Genomic DNA, 25,873 nt, shown 5'->3' with positions numbered 1-25,873 from the left:
CGACTGAAGGCCTAAACATCCCTGTGATGGGTGTCCAGCAAGAAACATCCGGTCTTAAATAGGGGATATGATCTCCCCTGACTGCTAGGCAGGTTTCATAGCGTCTGCCCATGCTGAGAATGAGGGTGTCAGTGAGTTGCTGAGGCATTGTTGCCCATTCATCTTGCAGCGCCAATCGAAGCTTCAGAATCGTTACTGGTGGTAGGGCACGAGCTGCGAAGCGTCTGCCTAGAAAATCCCATACATGCTCGATGGGATTGAGATCCGAAGATCGTGTCGGCCATTCCATACGTTCAATATCCTCACTATCTAAGAGCTGTTCGGCAGCTACTGTGCGATGACATTGTGCATTGTCGTCCATGAAAAGGAACTGCGGACCCATAGCGCCTCTAAAAAGACGCACATATGGAAGAAGAATCTCGTTACAATAACGGGTCCCGTTGACTGAACCTGCGTCGAAGATGTGAATGTCTGTACCACTACCAAGCATGATGCCTCCCCAAACGAGCCGATGAGAATCGCTATTTAGACTGAATCTCCTCTCATCTGTAAAGAGTACTCGTCCCCATTCATTGTCTCTCCAATTCCGGTGTTCCCGGCACCACAGAGAACGCCTTCTCCAATGGGCAGGCGTTATAGGTACACACCGTACAGGGCGTCGTGCAAACAGACCACCACCGTGCAGTCTTCTGGCCACGGTAAAACGCGATATCGGTCGTCCAGTCGCCTGTGTCGTGTGTCTAGCGATTTCTCCCGCTGTCTGCCGCCTGTTTCTTCTGGCCTGTAAGGCAATATACCGGTCATCTGCGGGTGTGGTTCCTCGTGGACGACCACTACTAAACCCCCCCCGGATAGCTGTTCCTGTAGTTTGAAATCGTCTCCAAAGTCGTGAAACGATGCTGTGAGCAATTACGAACTCTGCAGCCACACTTGTCACACTGCGGCCTTCCTCCAACTTCCCAATGATTCGACCTCGGCTAAAAGCATTCAGATGTCGTCTAACAGATTGATTATTCGCCATTTCTCTCTGAGGCAGCAACTCGGTGTACTGCTATACGGCGTGCAATCTCTTTGCCAGAAATACTGATCTTACACCGACAACATGCTTTATACTACTCAGACACTCCCCCATTACGTCTACCTGCATATCTGCGCATGTGCTACCGTACATCACCTTACTTAATCTCCTGATTCGTCTTTCTGTCCGCTCTACCTCTTCGTTTAGCTGATATGCTAATTTTTCGACTTTGTCCTTAATTTTTGCACACCAGTGTCGGCTACCAGGGTTACAGCCGAAAACATCGCGGCAAAAACATCGTGGACGAAAACGTCGCGGAGAATACAACGCAAGTCGAAAACGTCGTGCTACAAAACATCGTGTGAGAAAACATCGCAAAGAGAAAACATCGCAGTTCTAAAACGTCGTGGTACAAAACACCGTCGTCGAAAATAAAGTGGTTCAAAAACTTCGCAGTTTAAAAACATCGTCGTCGAAAATATCGTGGTAAAAAATAAAGTATCTACAAATCATCGCATGACGATAACATCGCAGACATGCTTTTTTCAGGCATGCTTTAATAAGTGTAAATGGATATTCCCATAATGATTTGTGAGCGCAAGATGGAAAGAAGGATAATTTTTACTTTCATATTTTTTATTAATTAATAAATTTTTGCTGAGAAAATAAAAAGGAAACTTAAGCATAGAAAATTAATGCAACTTATAGCACTTAACAGAATTTTAAACCGACATAGTTAACTAACAAAGGCCATTAATAAATCATTTTTATAAAGTTTTTACTGATAATATGTCATGAAAAGTATAATCTATAAATTAAATTTAATTTTCTATGCTTAAGTTTCCTTCTTACGGTTTCAGCAAAAATTTATTAGTTAATAAAAAATGTGAAAGTAAAATTTATCCTTCTTTACACCTTGCGCTCACAAATCATTATGGGAATATCCATTTACAATTATTAAAACCTGAAAAAGCATGTCTGCGATGTTATCGTCATGCGATGATTTGTAGATACTTTATTTTTTACCACGATATTTTCGACGACGATGTTTTTAAACTGCGATGTTTTTGAACAGCTTTATTTTCGACGACGATGTTTTGTGCCACGATGTTTTAGAACTGCGATGTTTTCTCTTTGCGATGTTTTCTCACACGATGTTTTGTAGCACGACGTTTTCGCTTTGCGTTGTTTTCTCCGCGACGTTTTCGTCCACGATGTTTTTGCCGCGATGTTATCGGCGGACACCGGCTAGCAGATTGTTGGAAAAATTTTGAGTTAAAAAAAAAAAAAAAAAAAAAAAAAGCCTTTACTTTGTGAAAACAAAATGGCGTCCAAACAAAAACTAGCAGGTTGCTGTAGCAGGGTTGGACGCCACATTTTCTCCAAAAATCGCCAAGTTACCAAAATCCAAAGATTAACCAAAATTTCAAAAAGAGAAGAGAAAAACCGTTTTTATTGTGGCCAACTGTAGGGACAATACAAAAATCAAACGAATGAAAGCAGAAGAACAACGTATAATACAAAATCAAACGAATGAATGAATGTTAACTGCCATTTTCTAAAGCTACAGATGAAACATTTGATTAAAGCTACTGAAGAAATCTGCAATTTAAACCCTTCGATTTTCGAATCATATTCACAAGAGGGGGTAAAATGCTCTTGAAAAAGCATCGAAGTCTTCCCAGGAAATAATTTAAAAATTGCTTCAAAATTTACAGACGTCGGAAGTTAATGACAAACCTGGTGTTAAGGATAATTGTTTCTATTACAAAGTTTTGGAGAAAAACAGCCAAGAATTAACATAACTACAGATGGTTGCAAATGGATGGTAATACCTAATTCCACATCTACTATATTTAACTTAGATTAAGCAAAGATTGCCAGATCGTTGCGGGCATATAAACTATTATTGTTGACTACAAAATATCCCAAGAAACTCAATCAATAAAAATGTTACAATATAAAAATATCAGAAGTATTTGTAACCCAGCTCAGCTAAAATTATGAATGTTTATTCCAGAAATAATTAAATATTAATTTCAAAATAACTTTATTCGCAATGATATATTACGTGTTATTTTGCTTTTACATGTAAATTCTTTAAAATACGTCTTTAATGTTTATTTGAATAGAATTCAAGAAAACATCACAGACAATTAAGCAAAATGCATGATTTTGTTCTATTTATTACCCCAGAAAGGGCTATTGGTCTCGAAATGGGATTTTTCATAGAGACACTATAAATGCGTCTTTTCATTTTTCATTCGAGTCTGTTTCCATTCGGCGAAATGAAGGACATTTTTCTTTTAAATTGAATCTGTCTATTGTGAATTTACAAACTAAGCTATTAAGCAGTAGACGCAGTTCTTTAGAATATTTGTTTCTTACTTTTGAATCGTATTAATATTAATAATTAAAAAGCATTTAATTTATGATCTGTTTAGTTAAAAATATTTAATATTTTCGTAGAATGTCAATATATTTTTTTATTATTTATTTCATATTTTGTGAAACTTGAATTAATTTTTGATTAACAATCTCAGAGATTTGAAAGCGAGCAGTGGCAACACTATACGGAATAAAAGAATTTTATCGCCAACGAGGCGAGACTATTTATCGGAAATTCTAAAGATATGGTGTTTAAAATATTTTGTGATTCTACTGCTGAATTGAATTTTTTGTGGCATAAGTGCAAAGAAAATTTCATTTAATAAATAAAGTTAACACAAAGAAAGTTATTAATAAAATGCAAAAAACGTTTATTAGCTATTTTAGTAAGATATAGAGGTATTAAGTTTTTATTTTGGAAGCAGGAGACATGAAAAATGAGCAACGCCTTTGCCGGGAATTGAACTACGGAAACTGGAATACGCGCCCATCGTGCAGACGACCACACTACGAAGGCCAGCTAAGAAGGCGGGATAAATACGTTATGAAGAAGCTGAATACTGATGTGATGAACTGAGAAAAAATAGAAAAACCGTATGTATGCCAACATTTAACACTGCATCGGGAATTCTAAGTATACGCTGCTAAATGCTTTCAAATTTTATATGTAGATATATATATATATATTTTGTTGACTTTTATCGAAAACAGGGCTAGTCTTACAGCCTCAGGTAACACGTAACTCTATTTAATGGGTAGTTTATTGTCCTGGTTGCAGTGGTAACCCCTTAATAAGATTTCACTATTCTCCTTATTTCAAAACTGCGCAAAGTTGATTTGGCGAATGACTTCAGTAATTTGGAGAATGACTTCTACTAGTGCGTACTATTAAGCAAAATTAAGAATTTTATTGCTAATAACCAGAATTACTCTCTTTAAATATCAACCTTCAAATAAGTCTGATATAATTAATCATTAAGTTTTCGGAACTCAAAGCGAGGATAAATCTATTCTCGTAACAAATCTCAGTTAAGCAGATTTTAATAGTTGCTTCAACACATCTTTTCCTAGTTTAGCTATTTTTCATGACGTTTTTGGAAGGAGTACTTACATAGCTTAAAAGCAGAAAGGCCAGTGCATAATAAACTGCTGCTTAATTTACAACAAAATCTCCGAAACTAGGTTTTAGTTTTAAGATAACAAAACAAGACGCTTACAATTACAAGTTCTATTGTTTTAAGAAGATTTTTGTTGTATTGCATTTACATTTATAGCTTATTTTTTGTTCAATGTCTATTACGTTACAATAGGTATATTCGTGAGGAACTCGAATTTATATCCGATTCCTTTTCAGAATGGATACGTGTTACGAGAAGGCAGTTCATCTGTATATTCAATATCAGGTGATGTTTTAGACAGAGAAAGAGAAAGAGTAGAACTCGCAGAGTTGCATTCTTCAGCCACGCCGAGCCAAGAACCTATACCAGCACCAAAACGCATCTCCATTGCAGAAAGCTTCATCAGTATTGCGAAGCTTTACACGAATCCTGTATATGTTTTGATCAGTTTATCCATGTTGACGTACATCATTATTTTAATACCCATACTCACGGTCATTGTTGATTACAGCAAGGACAAAGGCATACCAGAAACTAATGGAAAATACCTTATAAATGCCATGGCCATAGGAGATTTGATTGGTAAGTTTGCATTTATAAATTCCACGCAGAAAATCTACCTTATTCACATAACTTTCTTCTCCCGCATAACAATAAAACATGGTTTCTCTTACAAACATACATAGTGAGTCCAATTTTATTCGACACAATTAAACTGCAATGTGTATTTGAAATATTTACAAGATTTTGTGAATCTGTAATTAATCTTGAATATTTTATTTAGTTTCTTCCAACAATTCGGAGTAATGTCACATCTACGAGGTACACTCTGCACAAACAGACACACACACACAAAAAAAAAAGGAAAAAAAAAACAAAAAGTTAGGAAAGGAAAAAAAAAAGGCTAGCTCTGAATATCCCTTTTTGTACTTGGCCGAATAACGAAGTTTAACGTGCGTTTCTCACATTTCAAAAGCGCAATTTAGTATATGTATTAGATTTATATATAGCTTTGTTCTAACATAAGTATTTGACACTAATTCATTGACACTAATTCAGACTTTTCCTCTTTTCCGTATTTCGATTCCATAATTCAAATTAAGCTAGAATGCCAAGTTTTCTAAAATTCGCACCAGCAGTGTATGGATCTATATTTAATATTTGTATTTCGTTTTCCTTTTGACTCATTTTCTCAGTATTTAATTTTATGTTATCGTTTATACAATAATCTTGTTACTGGCAACATGTTTTATTTTACTATTGAGTTTTTGTGCACGGCAACAGTTGTTCATGCTTAATTTCGGTAGAACAGCGTCCTTAAGCTCACTGTACAGCAGTAATTTTCTGTTAAAGAATATTTCAAGTTTAGAATATCAATAAAGTTTGTCTACGAAGTTGATTCTACTTAGTTCAAGGTACCTATTTGCGGCTGTCAAGCGGGGAATCGAACCCCGGTCGCTCGCGTGACAAGCGGGAATACTCACCACTATACACCGAGGAATATACCAGTCGGAAATGGTTTAAAAAATTTCATTCTGGAGAATTTTTATTTGAAGTTGACCAACGTTCTGGCCGATGCATCCCATTAGGCAATCAACACAATAAACTCCCCATATCTCTTTGTGAGCCTCAGCTTCTTTCTTGCCTCTATGAAAGTAAGAAAGTAAAAACGTTTCGAAAATGTTTATGTTTGCATCCTATGTTAAAATTGACCTTTAACTTACGAAATAGTTGCCTTGAACTAAAAAGAATCAGCCTTGTAGACAAACTTTATTAATATTCTAAACATGAAATATTCTTTAACAGAAAAATGCCTGCAGCTTAGTGCAGCTAATAACGCTATTCTACCGAAATTAAACATGAACAACTGTTGCCGTTCACAAAATCTCAATAGTAAAATAAAACATGTTGCCAGTAACAAGATTATTGAATAAATGATAACATAAAATTAAATACTGAGAAAAGAAAAAAAGAAATCCAAATATTAAATATGCATCCAAACAAGTAGTTTTTAAAACATTAGCTCTCAAAATTTAGCTCCTCAGTGTTAATTGAATTTGGTATATATTTATTAATATCTCTTTTATTTATTAAACTTACTTGATTCCCTGTTTCACAATTCGAAATTTAGGTTCAATCCGAATAAAATTGGTAGACGTTTTCTGATTTATTTTTCAGTTTGTAATGTTTAGTAATTTTCGAAATTTTTCGAAAAAATGTTTGAAATAGAACCTATAACATTTTTACCATCATCTTAAATTAGATATATTTCTAAGCATATCTGCAAGAAATTAGGGTTTTAATTAAAAATTTCCCAAGGTATACGTTAATTTATATATTGACGTGTTTTGAAATTTGGCATATTTGCTATAACTGATAATAATGCCAAATGTGATTCACGCATTTTATTAAAATTATTTGGAAGAATGGACAATGCACCTATTTTTTATTTTGCTGCTTTATCTCATCAATTAGTAATAATGTTATAAGATATTTCTCTCGCTTTTTTAGCGTCCCTTTGTGGTGTACTGGTTCTGCACGCTGGGCTGATATTCCAGAGGTCCGCGGTTCGATTCCCGACGAAGGCGTTGCTAATTTGTCATCTTGCCTGCTTCCAAAAAAAATATCTTAATGTCTTTACAATGTAAGATGAAAGTTTCAATATAATTCAAGCTATCCGAAACCAGACAACAACCTGTCTGTACAAGATATCAAACAGGCATTCTTTGAGCGCTTTTAGAAATGTCAGGAGGACTGAAGCAAGTGTATATCTCCAGTAGAGTGATGTATCACTCGGGTATCTGGGCTACAAAGCCTTACCCCATATCGAAAGCTTAAACTTTCCTAATTATACTGAATTGTATATGTTCCCATGAATGATAGACCGAAGAAAAGTTATAAATACTTTGCATTTCAGTACTCATACCGTAGTAACTTCTGTTACTGCAGTCATTAGTTACCGAAGAAAAAATATCCGCTGATGTTTTTAACCCAGCAAGTACACCGAAACATTTGATAACTCAAAAATGGAATGCGAATTAAACTAACTCAAACACACAATATTAATAATAATGAGAAATACATCTAAAAGAATTTCCTTGCTTTTAATGCGCTTTTATATTTTCTAAAATACAGATATAGAGACTTTAAAAGGTGACTCTGTTACATAGAAATTGGCAAAATGTTTTATGCTCGAAATGTCTGCGATCTCATATTTTATCCGAATTTTCTGTTATTTCGAAGTGGCACCATTTTACATTACCTCATTTCCTTTAGTTCTACCTTAAGTACAATAAATAAATAAATAAATAAATAAATTAAATAAATAAATTAAATAAATAAATTAAATAAATAAATAAATAAAATTTTAAATAAATAAAAAAGGAATTTTATTAAGTCGATTCCAATAGTTTTATTTGGAAATCAGTTATTGGGCTATATTTGTCTAGGCTATAATTAATATCGTTAATTAACTGGCACATTCTTCAGGACTTGATATTATGATTTTATTTTCTCCCTCTTTTCTGCATGCCTTCGCGGTATAACGGTAGCACACTCGGAGCGTCTTCGAAATTTCGTTTCATTCTCCAAGTTCGAGACCATGCGAGGGCACTGCTCGTTTTTCACGTTTCGTGCTCCAAACTAACCTAATGGCTCCTATAACGTATTCAGTTAATGGAAATATATAACAAATGTACTTTAACTGATGGGTAAATGTAACAATTAACGTTGTAATGGAACAAAACAAACTGATTATTTGGCTCTTTATACTATTTTTCTGATTCCCAAATGGCTACCAAAACTGATAACCTGACTCTTTACACTATTTTTCTGATTCCCAAATGGATCGATAGTGGTGCGTCAAACAATTCCTGTAGAATACTTAATCTTAAATTAACTGAGGTAATCGGGCGTGATATGTTGCTTTTATTTATACATTTGGAATAGAACAGAAGGCTAGCTATAACTTCAATAGTGCACTGTCTGTTCCTCATGCCGGTCATATAGTGATGTTCGAAATTGTCAGACGACTTTTAAATAAGACGACTTTTTCTGAGTCCACATACAACTCCATTTCTATCGTTTTCCACGGATCCAAAATTTTTTGCTGCTTTCTTGACAAACATCATTTCTTTCCCCTCGTCGTCTGACGTTATTTCTTGACAGGGCATCCGCCACGTTTTCTTTTTTCAGGGTGTGCTTAATTTTCAAATTATATTTTTGATTTTTTTTTCTGATCACTCATCTTTTAATCAATGAAATTTCTGATCACTCATCATCTTTCTGTTGTTGTTGTAACCCTATTCGCTAGCGTAGTTGAAAATGTATACGATCACCAGTGATAAATTATCTTTAATTCTTTCCATTGTATCTCACATTCCGGATATTTTGAAACTTTTTTGAATGATATCCTAGGTCATATTTCACCAAGCTAACAATTCCTGTATATTATACTCAGTCCGTAACGTCAAGCATTCCCGTTTTAATAATTTCACATGGCAATTTTCTTTCCCAAAATTCCTAATGAAGACATCGCAACTTAGTCTCATTTATTTATTCCTTATATCAAGATGTGGATATGATATGAGTGTATATTGTAATTTGAAGAATAAAACAGAAATATACCAGTTCGGTTTAATTACTAACTTTTCTAATGAGTGTATATTGTAATTTTAAGAATAAAACAGAAATATACCAGTTCGGTTTAATTACTAATTTTTCTATTCGTCATAAATAAATAAATGCAACGAAGTAATTAAATAGATAGAACATCATATATTTTTCATTCTTCTGCTAATGGTTGATATATCCCGTATTGATACCTCAAAAGTATTTATGCCTTTAATATGGCAAAAATAACTTTCTAAATGAATTGAACTCAGACAATAGTCTGATTAGTAACATGGGAGAGAAAAGATCAATTTAGTATCTTTCGTCTGTTTTTAATGATAATGGAAAGAAAGTCTTTACATTTTAAAACCCCGTAGCCATGAATAGACGATGTTGCTTTAAATTTCTCACTTACTAAACTTCAAGATCCTTTTAAATCTCCTTAATTATGATTTCTTTCTCTAGGCCGGCTCTGCTTTGGTTGGGTTACGGACAAGAAGTACGTGACAATTCCAGCCTTCATGACCCTGACTCTCTTCCTAGAAGGAATATTCACAGCTCTTTTTCCTTTTGCTTTTGAGTTGTATACTTTCATGGCACTCTTGGCTCTGTATGGAATAACATCGGGAGCTATACTCGTCCTTTTTCCAGTGCTGGTATTGAAATATGTAGAACAAGAAATGCAGTCTATTGGCATGGGCTGTGTTGGATTTTTGTCTGGGTTAGTTTCTTTCGGCATTCCCTCTTTAATCGGTAAGTACGAAGAAAAAAAAATGCTTTTACTTTCCTGAGGTATTTTATTTATTTATGTTGAGGAACTCTCAGGTATTTATTTCCCTTTCTTTCCCATTTACGTGAAATATATGATAATTTTTTTAATAATTAAGATAATAAGAAAATTACTAATCCAAACTTCAAGTATTCTAATTTTTTGAATGATAATACTTTGTTATTGCAGAAAATAAATAATGGTATTTTGTGATTTTCTATTTCTTCTCGGTGATTGTTTTAATAAACACGTTTCTAACAAAATTATTTTCTTAATTTTAGGTCATTTTAGGGATTACGTAGGCTCATATGACGGTGTGTTCTACTTGACTGGAGCCATTTCAGTGGTATCTGGACTATTGTGGCTTTTGGAACCAGTATTAGCTAAAATGTATTATAAAAACAAAGAAATGGAAAACAATGATACGGACAAATATGTCGTCGACACACGTAACCTCAAAGAAACAAATTTAAATGAGAAAAATATATGACTAAATTAAGAAGAGTGACATTACATTATCAGGAAAGAAAAGCCAGTAAAAGACATTACTACAAGAGTATGTACCAACTCTGATTTTCATTAAAAATATTCTTTCCGAATAAAGCCGGTAAGAGAAAGAACGAAGGATAAAACGCAAGCGCAAAACTTTCGTGAAGCATTCTGAAGTAACCTTTTGTACTGTCAATCATCTGCTGATTGCCGATCTGCAACGTTCTTTGGCTTTTCTTTTTGCAGTGAAGTTTGTTGCAAATGATAGTGGACAAACAACTGATTTCAACTTATTGATTGCATCTCTACAGAAATTATTTTTTCTGCATATTTAATGAATCAGCATTATACTTATAAAACTTTAACTATGTTAACATCTACTAAGATCCAATAAAGTTTATACAAGAGCAAGAGTTACTAATTACGCAAGAATATACATTTGTGCATAATATGCATAATATTCAAAATATTCTTTTGTGTCAAAGCAAAGAAAAGATTGTACAAACATTGATTTTTAATTGTTTTGCATTAGAATATTTACCGAATAAGCCACACGGCTTTACTTTTTTCTTGTTATTCGATATCATTCGTAAATAACAACATTCAGCAGTGCTTATATATAAAAGAAGGTTCCATTATTCTTATTTTTTAATATTTTTATCACAAAAATTCTTAAAACCATGCATTAAGATTATAAATTTCTCGGTAATGTTGAAGGAGCAGGTATAATAAGAAACCTATTTGGAATATTGAATATAGTGACTTTTTTATTCGCTGTGTGACACTGAAATTAATAATCAAAGCCATTCCATTTATCAATCTTCAAGGTACTGAGAACTGTAATTATTCTTTCCGCCAAGACCAAGTAATTTACTTATGTTCATTGAAATTTTCATTGACGTATACAATTACCATTAAATTAAATACAAAAATATTTATAAATATTTATAAAAAAATAATCTTCAAAATTTAAAAGGTTAGAATACATTAATTTAGGCGATTAAAACATTTTTATTATTCTACTTTCGTGAGTCTTGAAGGAGAACAATTTATTTCTATTCTTATTCGAAAGAATAATTTTTAAACTCTGTTTGCAAGTCTAATAATTTGCTTTTAAAACAGTGTTTCAAAGTGTGTTCGTTAGAAGTACTCGTTTCTTGTTCACAAATAATGCATAAATTTTTCAGTTGTTTTGAATACAGCAAAACGTGTCTCTTCGATCAGACGAGAACATCCTCCACTCATTTACGTTTTCGGTGTGGTCTAATAAATAGTTTTTGTTTTTCACTAAAAATAAATGAAATGTCATTACAGCATCCTAAAGTGAGAAAACTATGTAAATTATTATAACATACTAATGAAGTATACATTCTCACACATTGCTACCGCTTGCAGCAAAATGTACCATGTAGCCGGGATCGGATTTAGATTTGACGAGATCCTAACCTATTTCAGATATGGGGCACTTTATGAAGGATATGAGTCAATTTTTTAATATGGAATATGCTATAATTTTTTGGGTTGGGGGACCTAAGCTATAGTTTTCTCAGCTGATACGTAAATCCGCCACTGCATATACCAGTGAAACAGGCAAAGGTTAGTCTGTTCGTGCCCCATCAATGGTCGGTTAAGATTGTTAAGTACTGATAGTTCGCTGTGGGTTTGAGCCTAGGCAAATGGGCTGTATGCGTGATTGGATTTCTAGATTTTCTCCATGCATTATACGAATATGAGCCAGTTACTCTTAGAAAGTCCTGTGCGAAGGCATCTCTAAGGCAGAGAGCCGTCTTGGGCTTACTCAAATAATCTAAGCTATTGTTTTCCTTGTGCAGTAGCGACTTCTGAGAGCTGTACGCTCCGTCGTGTGTCTGCGCACTTTTATCCACTTGAATTTCTTTATTACAGCATTAATATCAGACAAATAAGTACAAACGGTTTTGTAAAATAAATTAATATATGCCGTGTGCGGCCAGAGAATTATGTTTTTCTACTTTAAATAAACAGTTGCAAATGATTTCGTATACATTTGTAGAGTAGGCTCTTAAAATTAATTACAGAAATATAGACGTATATGGAACTGTATTAGCTAACATAGTAAAATTAGAAGGAAAAATCAATTTCTGAGAATCGTGATGTATTGTCGCGTGTCTTGTCTCTTTCAAATACAAATAAAGAAAAAAATATTTTGGGGATGAAATACAAACAAATGGATCAACACTTTGTTCTAACAGAAGGTTTAAAGTAAAACTCTTGAAATTTTAGTTTTTGAAGAAATATTTAAAAAAAGAGTTTAAAATTTGAATTGTGCTAGATACGTTATTAACACTGTGTAAACCTCGGGTGTTATTCATAATTTCGGTTTCCACCATTGCCAGGAAAAAGTATAACTTAAACAGCATTGAAAACGAATCCGAAATATTAAAACTGGAAAATTAAAAATAGGAATTTGTAATTTCTATATTGCATTGTCTTAATGAATAAATCATGGTAGAATTATGAAATCAAAACTATCACATAACAATAAATATGCTGTTGATGTCACTCAACTAGGTGAGGTATTAAACGCAGCTCTATTTTTTATCATACAAGAATCTCTATGATTTAAACTGTCTTTTAAAATATTATTTCATTTGAGGGTAAAACGTAGCGTCCCTAAGAGCATATTGTAATCGCACACTGTCTTTGACGTCTCCACTTAAGAATAAAATCGTCTAAAAACGCTGATGAGCAGTTTTGGCATGATCCACTGCAGGTCCAGAAAACAATGTTAAATACATGTGTGTGCACACATTTATATGTATACTTCTGAAAAAAAAAGCATTACATTGAATTCTCTCCATGGTACATTTAATAAATAAATGAATTTAAAACTGAAAAAATTAAAATTAGACGTAGTCTCTTGTTCGTGTTTTGCTTTCATTTCTTCAGAATTTCCTCTTTGTGGGAGTATTAGCTTCTAGAACTATTTACTTTAAATCGTTCTATAGATTATTATATCTTTAAAAAATGATATGGAGAAGATTTCGCGGGAGGCTTGCATTCACTCTCGAGTGTTTTCTTTTCTACGTTATCAACGTTCGATAACTTTCAATACAATTAAATATGTGGAGTCACTAGCAGATGCAGTTATGAGTGCTTATCATTGTTCAACAGGACACTTAATCTTATTTTATTACGCTGACTGATAAAAACGTTCTTACCCTTTTTATGTATATTGTTTTCGTAGTTGATAAAGCACACTAACCGGCAATGTTTTTCTCTTCATTAGAGAGAAATTATCCTCCCACTTCATACAATTCTTAATGGCTGACTGGATAGCCATGTAAGCTTTTCAGAGGAATATCAGTTAGTTTCCTGTAAAATTTCCTCAATGAAAATCTTCTTTCAAGACGAAAACGCTTGAAAGCATATCGATTATAAATTGGCAATTTCTATTATACAAGTATATTAATAGTTATCTGTAATAAGTCCTATTTTTATATCTATTTCATCATTTTTATAAAACTGGAGTCTCAAAATCCGTCTGAAGAAATGCCTTATTTTTAATCTTATATGACATCCTCGTTTTGCAAACATTATTAAAACTGATGTATTTTCCTTTGTACGCAATGGCATGTCTTGTAAATAAATCGTAGATTAGTGAAATGTTTTATCCATTTACAATTTATGTTTAAAATATAGCGCTGCATTTCATACCAGCTTATGTATCTACTATCTACTCTTTGACTGCATAAGAAATTTTTTTTAAAGTTCGAATACATTTTTAACTAATGTCGAGACAACTAAGTATAAAAGAAGGAAATAAATTTGACTAATAACTGGAGTTCTTTAATACAGACATTTCCAATTTTAATAATTAACAATCCTAATGTAAGTATTATTACTTACATTAGGATTGTACTGAATGGAACTTTCTTTCTAAATTTTTACTAAAAATGACATGTGAGTATGATTATGCAATCTCTTACTATACCCTAATGGCAGGCTGTAGCCGTTTATAGGCGTTGGCCACTACTAAGACAGGAAAAGATGATCTCTTTATTAGGGAGACACCTAACGTCATTGCCGTCATTTTTTCCTATAAAGGAACGGACAAACTACAGCCATGTCTTCTCTGGGATTCGAGCCTGGCACCTTCAGTTCGACGGTCAGAGTCACTTTTCCGTACAGATAGCAGATTATTATGATTGTGCACTGATTATGCAATCTAAAGGCCAGCATTATTCGGTTCGTTTCTCATGATTTCATTTTACGATAATCGCAGCATGTACTGGCACATATATCTTTAACTATAGTCTACGATGATTATTGAACTCCAAATCCTTTATTACATATCTTATATGATTTAACGTAAACAAACATTTTTCTTTATATGTTACATAACTTTATTTTCAGAGGCGCTCAGCGGAATAGTAGTTAGCGACTCCGACAGCCGTACCGAAAACCCAGTCTCAAATCCCGTAGAAAGCCATGCATGTAAATTGTCTGTCCCTTCATAGGAGGGAATGGTGGTGGTCCACCTGTTAGGGGCCTCAATAATAAAGTGACCACCGCATTCACAAAGGAGATAACTGCAGAAATTCTGTTGCTTGCTTCAAATGTGCTAAAGAACATAAAAGTGAGCACTGCCAAACTCAAGAAACCCAAGCTTGTGTAAATTACATTCGTTATAATAGCAAAGTCAAGTATGTTGGCAAGAAAGTTGGTGTCAGGCATAAGCCTTTCTCCAAAAATTGTCCTTCTCACATTTCCCATTTCTGTTCTTAAAATTATTCAACTTAATCTTCATCGTTCGAAAATGGCTACTCAGCAGCTTGTTTTAAAAATAGAAAATTCTAACACTGATATCGCTTTTGTTCGGGACCATCGTGCTGATGAATGTCGAGAGCGAACAGCCTGTTTTAACTGCTCTGGAGAACACAGAGCATATGATTGTTCGAATATGAATGCTGTAGCTTGTATAAATTGCATCCGCTTCAATCATAAAACAAATAACAGCCATAAAAAAGTGAATGTTAATCACAAGCCCTTTTCAAAATGCTGTCCTAGTGATGATTTTATGAGAAAGAACATTCAGTCTCGAATTTATTATGGTTAGATTGACTAGACGCGTTCTAAAGTGTGTGCAGTTAAACCTTCATAAGTCTAAATCTGTGACACAACAGCTCATTTTAAATATGGAAGCTGATGATATTGCCTGTGCTTTGGTTCAGGAGCCTCATTATTATAAGAAATTTCTTCCAGGATACCCTGGCAGTTATAGACTTTATTATGATCCTAATTCTGACAATGTAAAGGCGGTAATCATCATTCGATCAACATTTCTTGATTATAAAAATACGGATTACAATATGGTCACCTTGGATATTACTGTTGGCACAACTGTGCTCACTCTTTTTTCATACTATTTTGAACCCTCAAGAAACATTGATTTAGATCTTCATAAAATTACTCAAGTCTTTATGTCCAAAAATCTTAATCGACTGGTTTGGTGTATGAACTCTAATGGCAAATCTGAATCATGGTTTAGTCCCTATTCAGATTTTCGTGGAGATAAACTGAGTGAATTTATTTCTACAAACAATCTATTTGTTATTAATGAATATCATGGATCTACGTTTCAGGCAGCTCAAGGTTCTAGTTATATTGATGTTACTGTTATTGGCTCAGATCTTCTCCAGAATGTTTCGAGTTGGCGGCTGTCTGAAAAAGAATCCCTTTCTGACCACATGATGATTGAATTTGAACTTTGCCCCTCTACGTTCTTGCAAGACACCTCAATATTCCTTTTAAAATCTTCAATACAAGCAGAGCAAATTGAGATCGTTTTCGAAAATTTTGTTCTTCTCGTGTCACCCATTTCATTGATATTCTTAACGACTGTACTGACGGTTCTTGCCTAAATACTCTTGTTGAGAATCTTAGTTCTGTTCTTCTCCAGGCATCTTTAATTTACATACCTGTTAGGAATCATGGTAAGCACAATGCTCCTTGGTGATCTACCGAAATTTTTTGTATGAGAAAGAGGCTTAATGCCTCTAGGCGTAGATTTCAGCGTTGTAAAAGTCCGCCTCTTAGAGAACTTTATAAAGGTTAATACCTTGAATGTAGAAAAGTGTACAATCAAAAGCTTGCCGATGATAACTCTCAGTCTTGGAAAACATTTCTTTCGACCATTGATGTTCACAATGTATGGAAAAAGATTTACACGTATGGATTTACACGTAGAGATTTCATGAAAAAATTTGAAATAACTGGTATTTGTCTTTCCACTGGAAAGGCAACCAACTCTTTATAAGAGACAATTACTGTTGTGCTTCAGAAATCTTTCCCCTCGGATCTGGAGGAAAATGATAATAATTTGCATAAGGAATACCGTCAGTCTGCGCGTACTGCTTATTCTCCTTTTGTTGATCCTATGTTTTCCTGTGATGAAGTTAATACAGTTATTTCAATGCTGGAACCAAATAAATCACCTGGTCCTGAGTCTATTTCAAATGAGATTATTAAACAGCTTCATTTAATGTTTTCTCAATTTCTCCATAAACTTTTTAACGTTTGCCTAAATGTTGGCATTTTCCCATGTGTTTGGAAACATGCTCAGGTGATTCTTATTCCTAAAGGAAATGAGTCTAGGGTTCCTCACCTAGATAACCATAGATGTATAAGTTTACTTCCTGCTCTAGGTAAGTGTTTGGAAAAGCATTTTATTAACAGAATTTGCTGGTATCTCCGCCATGGAGACTTCCTTTCTGGTAATCAGTACGGTTTTACACCTCAAAGAAGCTCGGAAGAGGCTCTTTCACGCTTGAATGAAATTGTTCAGAGAGGTAAAAAGAAAAACTTGTACACTATTTTGGTCTTTTTGGATATTAAGGGCGCCTTCGATTATGCGTGGTGGCCTTGTATTCTCAATCTTCTCAAAAGTGTGGAACTTCCAATGAATATTTTTCACTCTCTGGTGACTTTTTGAAAGATCGGACGGCCAAACTGCAATTGGGCTCGCTTTCTGCAATCCGTCACCTTAAAAGGGGTTACCCTCAAGGCTCAGTATCAGGACCTACGTTTTGGAGTATTATTATTAATGATCTCCTATCAAAACTGGAAAATCTTGCTTGTTGTGATACTATAGCCTTTGCGGATGATGTCTTGTTTTGCTTCCAGAGTAGGGACCTTTCTGCTATCTTTTTACAGGCACAAGAAACTTTAAATCTCACCTCCGACTAGTCGAAAGGTTTTAAATTAGACTTTAATCCTGATAAAACCAGGGTTATGATTATTGAAAAGAGAAACATTTGTTATGATGCATTTCAGTTATCTCTCGATGGCACTCCTTTGACTGTGGTAAAGCAAATGAAATATCTTGGGGTTTTTCTCGACTGTAAATTTTCTTAAAAGCAACACTTAACTTAATGGCTCTAAAGTCTGGGGGTATATCGCTCAAGAAGAAAATAAATTATAGATATTTACGACGCGTTCAAAGGCGTATACTTCTGCGGGTCATATGTGGATATCGTACCGTTAAGGTGCGTTCAGACGTGGGCGTAAAGCGCATAGAGGCATAGTCATAAGGGCATAAAATACGGGAGACCTGTTCACACCTGCGAGAACGAGGTGTAAGTTGTGTCCAATGAGAGAAGCTAAATTTGCGCATGCGTGGAATGTCTACAACTTTCCCGCGCTGTTCTCCTGCTCGATTGATTTCCCGCGTTCGCTCTGCTTGTTTTTTTCGTTGTGTCATGGCTTTTTCAGCTCGCCACAAAGTTTTACTGGCTCAACAGAATGATCTTTTATCTGCCCTTCTCATTAGTCAAGAGGCAACGGAAGAAGGTAAAAAACGAAATGGTCGAGAGATATTTTTTTGAAAGACCAATACTTGGTTGGCACATATATTTCTGTGCAAAGCAGGATGGAATATTTCTACATTGCACTGTAGTACTCTCTATACTATAAAAATGCACATGCATATTTATATGTATAAAACCTTCTTCAATTTTTATATATAATTTCTCTCAGGAAAATACGATATTCTAAATATGCCTAATTAAAAAAAAATCTTGAGGATAACTAACAGATAGCCTGTATATAATATTTTTCCATTTTGCAGGTGTGAAAGCAGTTAAGCTAAAAACAGTACTTACCATGCATTATTATTATTATTATTATTTTAATTTTCAATCAAAAGGAACATGTTTCTATGACAGTGAAACATGTGTGCTTAGCACTCTTTATTCACTGTCCCTGTCGATCACTATAGTAGTTTGCTGCACTACCAGTATCAATTATCACTAGTATTAGTATCCCACAGCTGTCACAATGACCAGCAACCACAACTAGTACAATACCAGGAAACGTTCACCCAACAATGTATTTTATGCTCAATCATTAAATACATTTTGCTGTGTTGCCAGCTGTTTGTATACACCTATTTCTAATAATTTGCATGTATAAGCCGCACCCCTGAATTTAATTTCAACATATGCTGTCATTTCTATTTACGACCAAATCTCAAAAGTAATTTTACATTGACAAATTTTAGGTACCCAAGTCTTCAAATACATCAAAATTATAAACATTCATACCTTATCCAGGAATTTCTACCAGAGAAATAGCATGAATTTAATGATCAAAATTCCATTCAAATGATAGTAATAAAGAGTGGATAAAAATAATAAATACTATTCATTAAATTATAGTCCATGTTACGAATTATGAGTACTATTCAGTTTCATTAAAAGTAAATTCCTTTCATGGAGAACGTAATTAAAAAACAGAACAGAACTTCAACAGGAGACAAAACTGTTTAGACCCTTGACTGTTTTAAGGATATTTCACTACATTTTTTTCCTTCTTGGAATTCATAAGAGCATTTTCTCAAAAGATTAATTTTTTATTACTTATACAAAGCTTACACCATTGAATTGACTATTGTGACTATTCTTAAATAAGTGAAAATAATTTTTTCTTTTTTCTTTAAAGTGATATTTTTACTGTTAAAGAAAACAGCAGATTCTTGATATTGATTTGATGTTTTAGTAAAATTAATTCATGAAGTTTGTTTGGAAAGAAAATCAGCATTTGAAGCAAATAGTAATACAATATTTCCAGCTTTTTTAATAAATTTATTCTTAAATACAAAAATAATTAAACAGGAAAAATATTATAGTAATAATTTTAAAAAAAATTATAGACAGAAAGAAAGTAATATCAATAATTTACACAGAAAAAATAAAATTTTTGCAAGCATGCATTTTTTAAAGAATTTTTATAATAAAATGAAAAATATTGGATGGAATCAATCATCTACAGGATCAAACATAGCGTGCATAATTCTGAGCTTAACTTTCGCTTTACGAGTTTCATCCATATTTTTCAATATAAATTGAAAAACGCATTGAAAAATGCATTAAAAACTCATTGAAAAATGCATGTCATCATCGTAGATTTCTTGCGAGATCAACTCTTTATTTCGTTCGGATACGATTACAACTCATTATTTTGTTCAGATACGATTACAACTCATTCGGATACGATGTGTTCCATAATAAAAAAAAACGTCGCCTTCGATGTGACAGCGAAATCGTCTAAAGAAAGCCGCTTCATTTTAGCTTCGCTCTGATTGGTCGACGCTTATCCCAAACTCGGCGTAAAGTTGAAAACTTGGAACCCTATGCCACGAGCCCTAAACCAGATTCTTTGAAGTAGCAGTGACTGGTTGCCTTGGCAAAGGAGCTCGGCTTTAACCACTTATGCCCTTTACGCCCTCGTCTGAACGGGGCCTTAGGCTATGAGTCTGTTTATGCAATTTTTAGCTTTCCTCCAATTGACATTGCCATTCTTCATGCTATTGCTTATAATGAAAATATTTCTGCTTCTGCTGTCTCTCAGTATGATTGTATTTTACCTCTATCTGATCTTCCTCATCCTTCAGAAAGAAATGCTGTTAATTTTATTCAGTTTAGCAATAAAATCGTAGATGATTCGCCTGTAACTCTATATACTGATGGCAGCAAAATACATGGCAAGGTTGGTCTCGCATTTGTTGTCTTCAGAAATGGTCTTGAGTTTGAGCACTTTCGATTTAGAATTAGAGATGAATGTACCGTTTTTATGGCTGAACTTTTGTGATTAAACTTCGCCATCAAATGGGTCTCTGAACAAAATAGTGCTGTTTCAGACTATCCCATATGTACTCATTCCCTTTCATCCTTGGAGATTTTAAATTGTAATTCTTCTTCTAATAATATCTTTATCGAGATTCAAAAAGAACTGAAAAATCAAAAAGATAAAAATATTTCGGTTGCATCTTCATTTGTTCGTGGTCATACAGGTGTTATTGGGAACGAACGAGCCGATTTCCTTGCTAAGGCTGCGACTAAGCGGGAAATTGACACTTTTGTCAATATTCCTAATTTCTTTTATAAGAAGGTCATGTATGAAAGTATTGTGGAGTCGTGGAACCACGAATTCATTAATTCAAATAAAGGGAGCTTAACAAAGAGATTTTTCTCTTCTATTAAGATGAGATTGTCATGTCATCACTTCTTCACAGACTATAAATTAACCCAATTTCTTACTGGCCATGGAAATTTCAAAAGTTATTTGAATAGATTTAAGTTGAGCTCCGAGTCTGTCTGTGATTGTAGCCTCCGTGGAGAGGAGAATGTTGAACATGTGCTTCTTCTATGTCCTAAATATAAGAACGAAAGAAAAGTCTTGAAACTGGAACTGAAAAACTTAAATATTAACTGGCCTCCAGAATTTTATCCATTTATTTACGAGAGAAGTGCTTTTAACACTTTTTGTCAATTTATTGTGAAACTTTGTAAGCATCCTTAATTTTATTTCAGTTTTTTTCTTCTGTTTATTTTTTGTTGTGTTTCATACTTACTTCTGTAAGCCCCATGTGATACTATGTGGTACATGGGAAACTTATTGTGTTTCTTTAATTAAAAAAAATAGTGGCCAACACTTATAATGGCTAATTCTTCTCATTCGGCGGGAGCGGGTGAAACATCACATTTTGGAATATGTTTATGGTTTTGCTACAGACTTTTATGCAATTAAAAACATACGATAATGTTAGCACAAACAAAATTATTTTAAAACATGTGTCTTAGAGTTTGGGAAAAAAGGATATAATGGATCGAAGATATAATAAAAATCCTAACAAATTATTCTATTACAAATTATCTTAGAAATGTTGTGTAAAATATTATTATATTATTGAAAGTCTATATAATTATATTACTGAAAAAATGTTTCCACATGTTCTGTTTTTTTCACTTAGCAAATAATTTGTATGTGCAATTGCAACGAAATAACTTTTTTACGAAAGTGCATAATATCGCGATTTTTTTATAGAGGATTTCATTCATAGAAGGCTTTTTTATCATTTATCACTGGTGTAAAATACAAAATAGGTAAACATATGTAATTGCGGCAGCGCATGAAATTGTAACATATATCCAATGTGTTATATCGCAATAGCTGCTGGAAGATTTGATCTTCTGCCTGGAGATATCTAGCAACTCAGCCAGCAATTCTGGTAACGTGTCATTGAGCTGATTGATTTTACAGTCACTTGATTAGACTAAAGCAGAAAACATATCTCCCTGAGCTGAGTACGGCTGACCTCATCAGTTTTATGTTCTGTCTCACCTTTCTGCATTGTGATGTTTTAGGAAATGCTTTTCCTTTTAACCTATTGTTACGAATTTGGTATTTAAAAAGCTAATGTTAGTTCAATTATAAATTAAATGGTTTTATTTCTCGCGCAGTGCAGCGCGTAACGAATATTAAAAGAAAGCTAAGCGAGAAAATTGAAAATACAAGAGCGCGTGCATTAAATAAATAAATATCTCTTTTTGATTTCGAGAAAGTACTGGAAAATTCTAGCGCGTGATTTTTAAAATCTTATAAAAGGAGGAAAACATCTCAGTTCGTAGTAGTTGCTTAGTTTGTTGTTGTTTAGAAAACTGCTCTTGTTGATTGTAGCGAATTCGCGGATTAGCGTTCTTTAGCTGTTTTGAATTACGTTCTATTGGACATTTGAGTAGTTAAAAGATAACTACTGTGAGATATTGTAATACTGCATGATAATTTGAGAAAATTTAAGCATTTTTGTTGTGATAATAATAAATTTTTGTTCATTTTTCATCGGACTTGTGCATTCATTTCATAATGAACCCGTACGCACGCAACAATTTTTGATGTCAGGAGTGGGATTTGAATGCCAATAACAAGAGCGATGGAAGAGCAATTAAGGCAGTTAATATCAGCCTTTGCCTCATTTAAAGAAGAAATTAAGGAAGAAATGAAATTGGGCCAAGATTCCGTTAAAGGAGAGATGAGATCCGTTAAAAAGGAAATGGAAGCCGTTCACGAAAAGTTGGAAGTTGGTCAAGTAACTTTTAAAGAAGACATAAAAGCTGTACAAGAAAAGATTGAAGCAGGTCAAGACGAAATGAAAAGAGAAATAACCTGCGTAATAGAAAGTAAATTTGAGGCTATAGAAGACAGAATAGGAGCTGTCGAAAATAAAGTCGGGCAAATTGAAGAAAAGGTTTCTTATGTCAAAGATGAAATAGAATATAGAGTGTCGGCTGTGGAGCGACGAGTCGAAGGAAGAGTTTCGGCCTTCCAACAACAAATTGAAGAAAGAGTTTCTGCCGTCCAAGGACATATTGAACAACAAATCGAAGACAGAGTTTTTGCCGTCCAAGGACATATTGAACAACAAATCGAAGACAGAATTTCTGCTGTCGTCGCCAAAGAAGTTGACACTTTAAAGAAATTCCTAGCGACGGCAGGGAGCACTTCGGATGATTTAAAATTTCTACCCATGCCTGCTCGTCCCTCTCTGAAGCTATCGACATATGATGGGAAGACCTCCTGGTAGGTGTATAAGACAAAATTTTCTATCGTGGCGGATGCGAATGGATGAGATTCCCAAGCTAAGGCCTGTCATCTCGCCGCTTCTTTAAGAGCCGACGCAGCGGATATCCTTCAGACTCTTCCCGAAAACAAAAGGTTAGATTTCGAAGCTCTGTTCGGCGCCTTGGAGCTGCGCTTCGGGGAGAAATGTTTAAAAGAATACAGCAGGCTCCAATTAAAATCCCGTCAACAGAAGCTCACCGAAACACTTCAGGAGCTCGCCACGGATGTTGAAAGGCTGTCTCATCACGCCTTTTCGGAGTGCCCGACAGAAACAAGGGAAATCCTGTCCCTGCAATATTTCATCGATGGCATCCGGTACCCTGAAATACAGAAAGCACTGTGAATGGCGGATGTTAAAGATCTGAAAAGCGCTTTAGTGTACGCCATGAAATTCGAGGCAGCCCAGAAAGCCACCCGTCAAGACCGCCATCCAGTCAGAGCTGCTCAAGTCCAGGAGCCAGGGGATCAAGTCACTGCTCGTTTAGACGATTTAACTACACAACTGAACGCCTTGAGACGGAATATTGGTGAGAAGAAACCGACCATAAAGTGCTGGAACTGCGGTGCTGAAGGACACATACGACGAAACTGCAGAACACCCCAGGGTACGGATGTTAAAACCGCTCCTAACAAATAGCAGGGAAACTAATTAGTGGCCATCTCGCGGGGCGGAGGTTGCCAGATAATGAAAAGCCCCAGTTTAAAGCGCTTCAGATTTCTGCAGTGAGAGGCGGCAGTAATGGACTTTTCATAATAGGACATATTAATAGAGTTCCCTGCAATATGACGGTAGATACAGGAGCCAACGTTACCATCATTCGAAAAGATTTGGCTGAACGACTGGGAAGCAAACTTATCTGGACGCCGCCCTGCGTTACTCTACAGACTGTGTCTGGTGAGAAGATCGACATCGATGGAAAAGTAAATGTTAACATCACGTTTGGAAGTGCCGCTTACCATCACACGACATATGTAGCAGAGATCACTGATTCTTGCATACTCGGATTGGACTTTCTAAGGAAATACAATTTTTCCTTGGACTTTAAAAATTACGAATTGCATTCTACATCTGAGGACATAGCGTTATTTGGAGTTAATGATGAAGAAGTTAAATCTGTTCATAAAATCATAGCACAAGACAATATCACAATACCGGCAAGAACAGAAATTTTACTTCCTGGATCCATTGCCGAAAACAGAAATTTCCGCTACGGCATCATAGAATATCCCAATAACTGTAATAGCCCAAAAGGAGTACTAGTAGCCTCAACACTCGTCGACCTATCCAGAACGGTTATCCCGGTGAGAGTCGCCAATGTAACTGAGAAGGGAAGAATTATTAAGAAAGGTGAAGTGGTTGCAGCATGTACTCCAGTAACCACCGTTGAACGAAAGAGTAACATCCAAGAGTCCGTGTCCTCAGAGAGCATTACATCGGAGTTATTGCAGAATGCGCAATTAAACGATAAAGAGAGGAATGCTGCCGATCGCGTCATTAAAGATCTTCAAGTTGTTTTCTCCCGCTCGTCTTCTGACGTGGGTCGAACTAGTTTGATACAACATAGAATCGACACCGGCGATCATCCCCCGATCAAGCAACATCCAAGACGTCTACCGTTTGCTAAACAGGAAGAGGTGCGAACACTGTTAAAAGATATGGAAGAAGGCGATGTCATCGAGCCTTCAGTAAGTCCATGGGCATCTCCCATCGTCCTAGTCAGGAACAAAGACGGCTCAACAAGATTTTGCGTCGACTATCGCCGGTTGAATGAGGTTACGAAGAAAGACAGTTACCTTCTTCCTAGAATTGACGACATTCTAGACACTCTCTCTGGAAGCAAGTGGTTCTCAACACTTGATTTAAAGAGTGGGTATTGGCAGGTAGAAATACAGCCTGAAGACCGACAAAAGACGGCATTTACTACGGCACAAGGGCTTTGACAATTCAAGGTGATGCCGTTTGGACTGTGTAATGCGCCGGCAACATTCGAACGTCTTATGGAGACTGTTTTGAAAGGCCTTTCCTACGAAGCCTGCCTGATATACCTGGACGACATCATCATCGTCGGAAAGAGTTTTGAAGAATATTTACCTGGGACATGTCATCTCTGCAGAAGGTGTGCGCACGGATCCTGAAAAGGTATCAGCGGTTAAATCCTGGAAACGTCCCGAAAATATCCAACAGCTGAGAAGCTTCCTAGGGCTTTGCACCTACTATAGGATATTCGTGAAGGACTTTTCCTCCATCGCAAGACCCCTTCACAAGCTGACAGAGAGCAAGCAAAGATTCTTGTGGACAAAAGAATGCGAGGATGCATTTAACAACTTAAAGGAGGCTTTAACATCTGCTCCAGTCCTGACGTATCCTCAGCTCGACCGACCATTTATTCTCGACACCGACGCGAGCAATGAAAGTGTCGGTGCTGTTTTGTCCCAAGAAATAGACGGCCAAGAACGTGTAGTGGCGTACTGGAACAAGTGCCTGTCTAAACCGGAGAGGAATTATTGTGTCACCAGGAAAGAGTTGCTCGCCATAGTCAA

The 25,873-nt window shown here is 35.1% G+C and overlaps 1 protein-coding gene across 3 annotated transcripts in view; it reads left to right on the top strand.

Annotated features, from left to right (window-relative positions):
* Positions 1-10,804, top strand: part of LOC118194552 (putative monocarboxylate transporter 5) — a 50,575-nt gene extending 39,771 nt beyond the window's left edge. For all 3 annotated transcript variants that reach the window (XM_085806534.1, XM_035365692.2, XM_035365694.2), the window contains exons 5-7: positions 4,761-5,106; positions 9,601-9,888; positions 10,186-10,804. In XM_085806534.1, coding sequence (XP_085662660.1) covers positions 4,761-5,106; positions 9,601-9,888; positions 10,186-10,394 — 843 coding nt within the window. In that variant the 3' untranslated portion in view covers positions 10,395-10,804. The remainder of the gene's footprint in view (positions 1-4,760; positions 5,107-9,600; positions 9,889-10,185) is intronic.
* Positions 10,805-25,873: the final 15,069 nt, after the last annotated feature.

The sequence above is a fragment of the Stegodyphus dumicola genome, chromosome 1, assembly GCF_044657685.1.
Source record: "Stegodyphus dumicola isolate Sdum_Otavi_A_Nest chromosome 1, ASM4465768v1".
Taxonomy (NCBI): domain Eukaryota; kingdom Metazoa; phylum Arthropoda; class Arachnida; order Araneae; family Eresidae; genus Stegodyphus; species Stegodyphus dumicola.
This window is presented reverse-complemented; position numbering and strand designations above follow the sequence as displayed.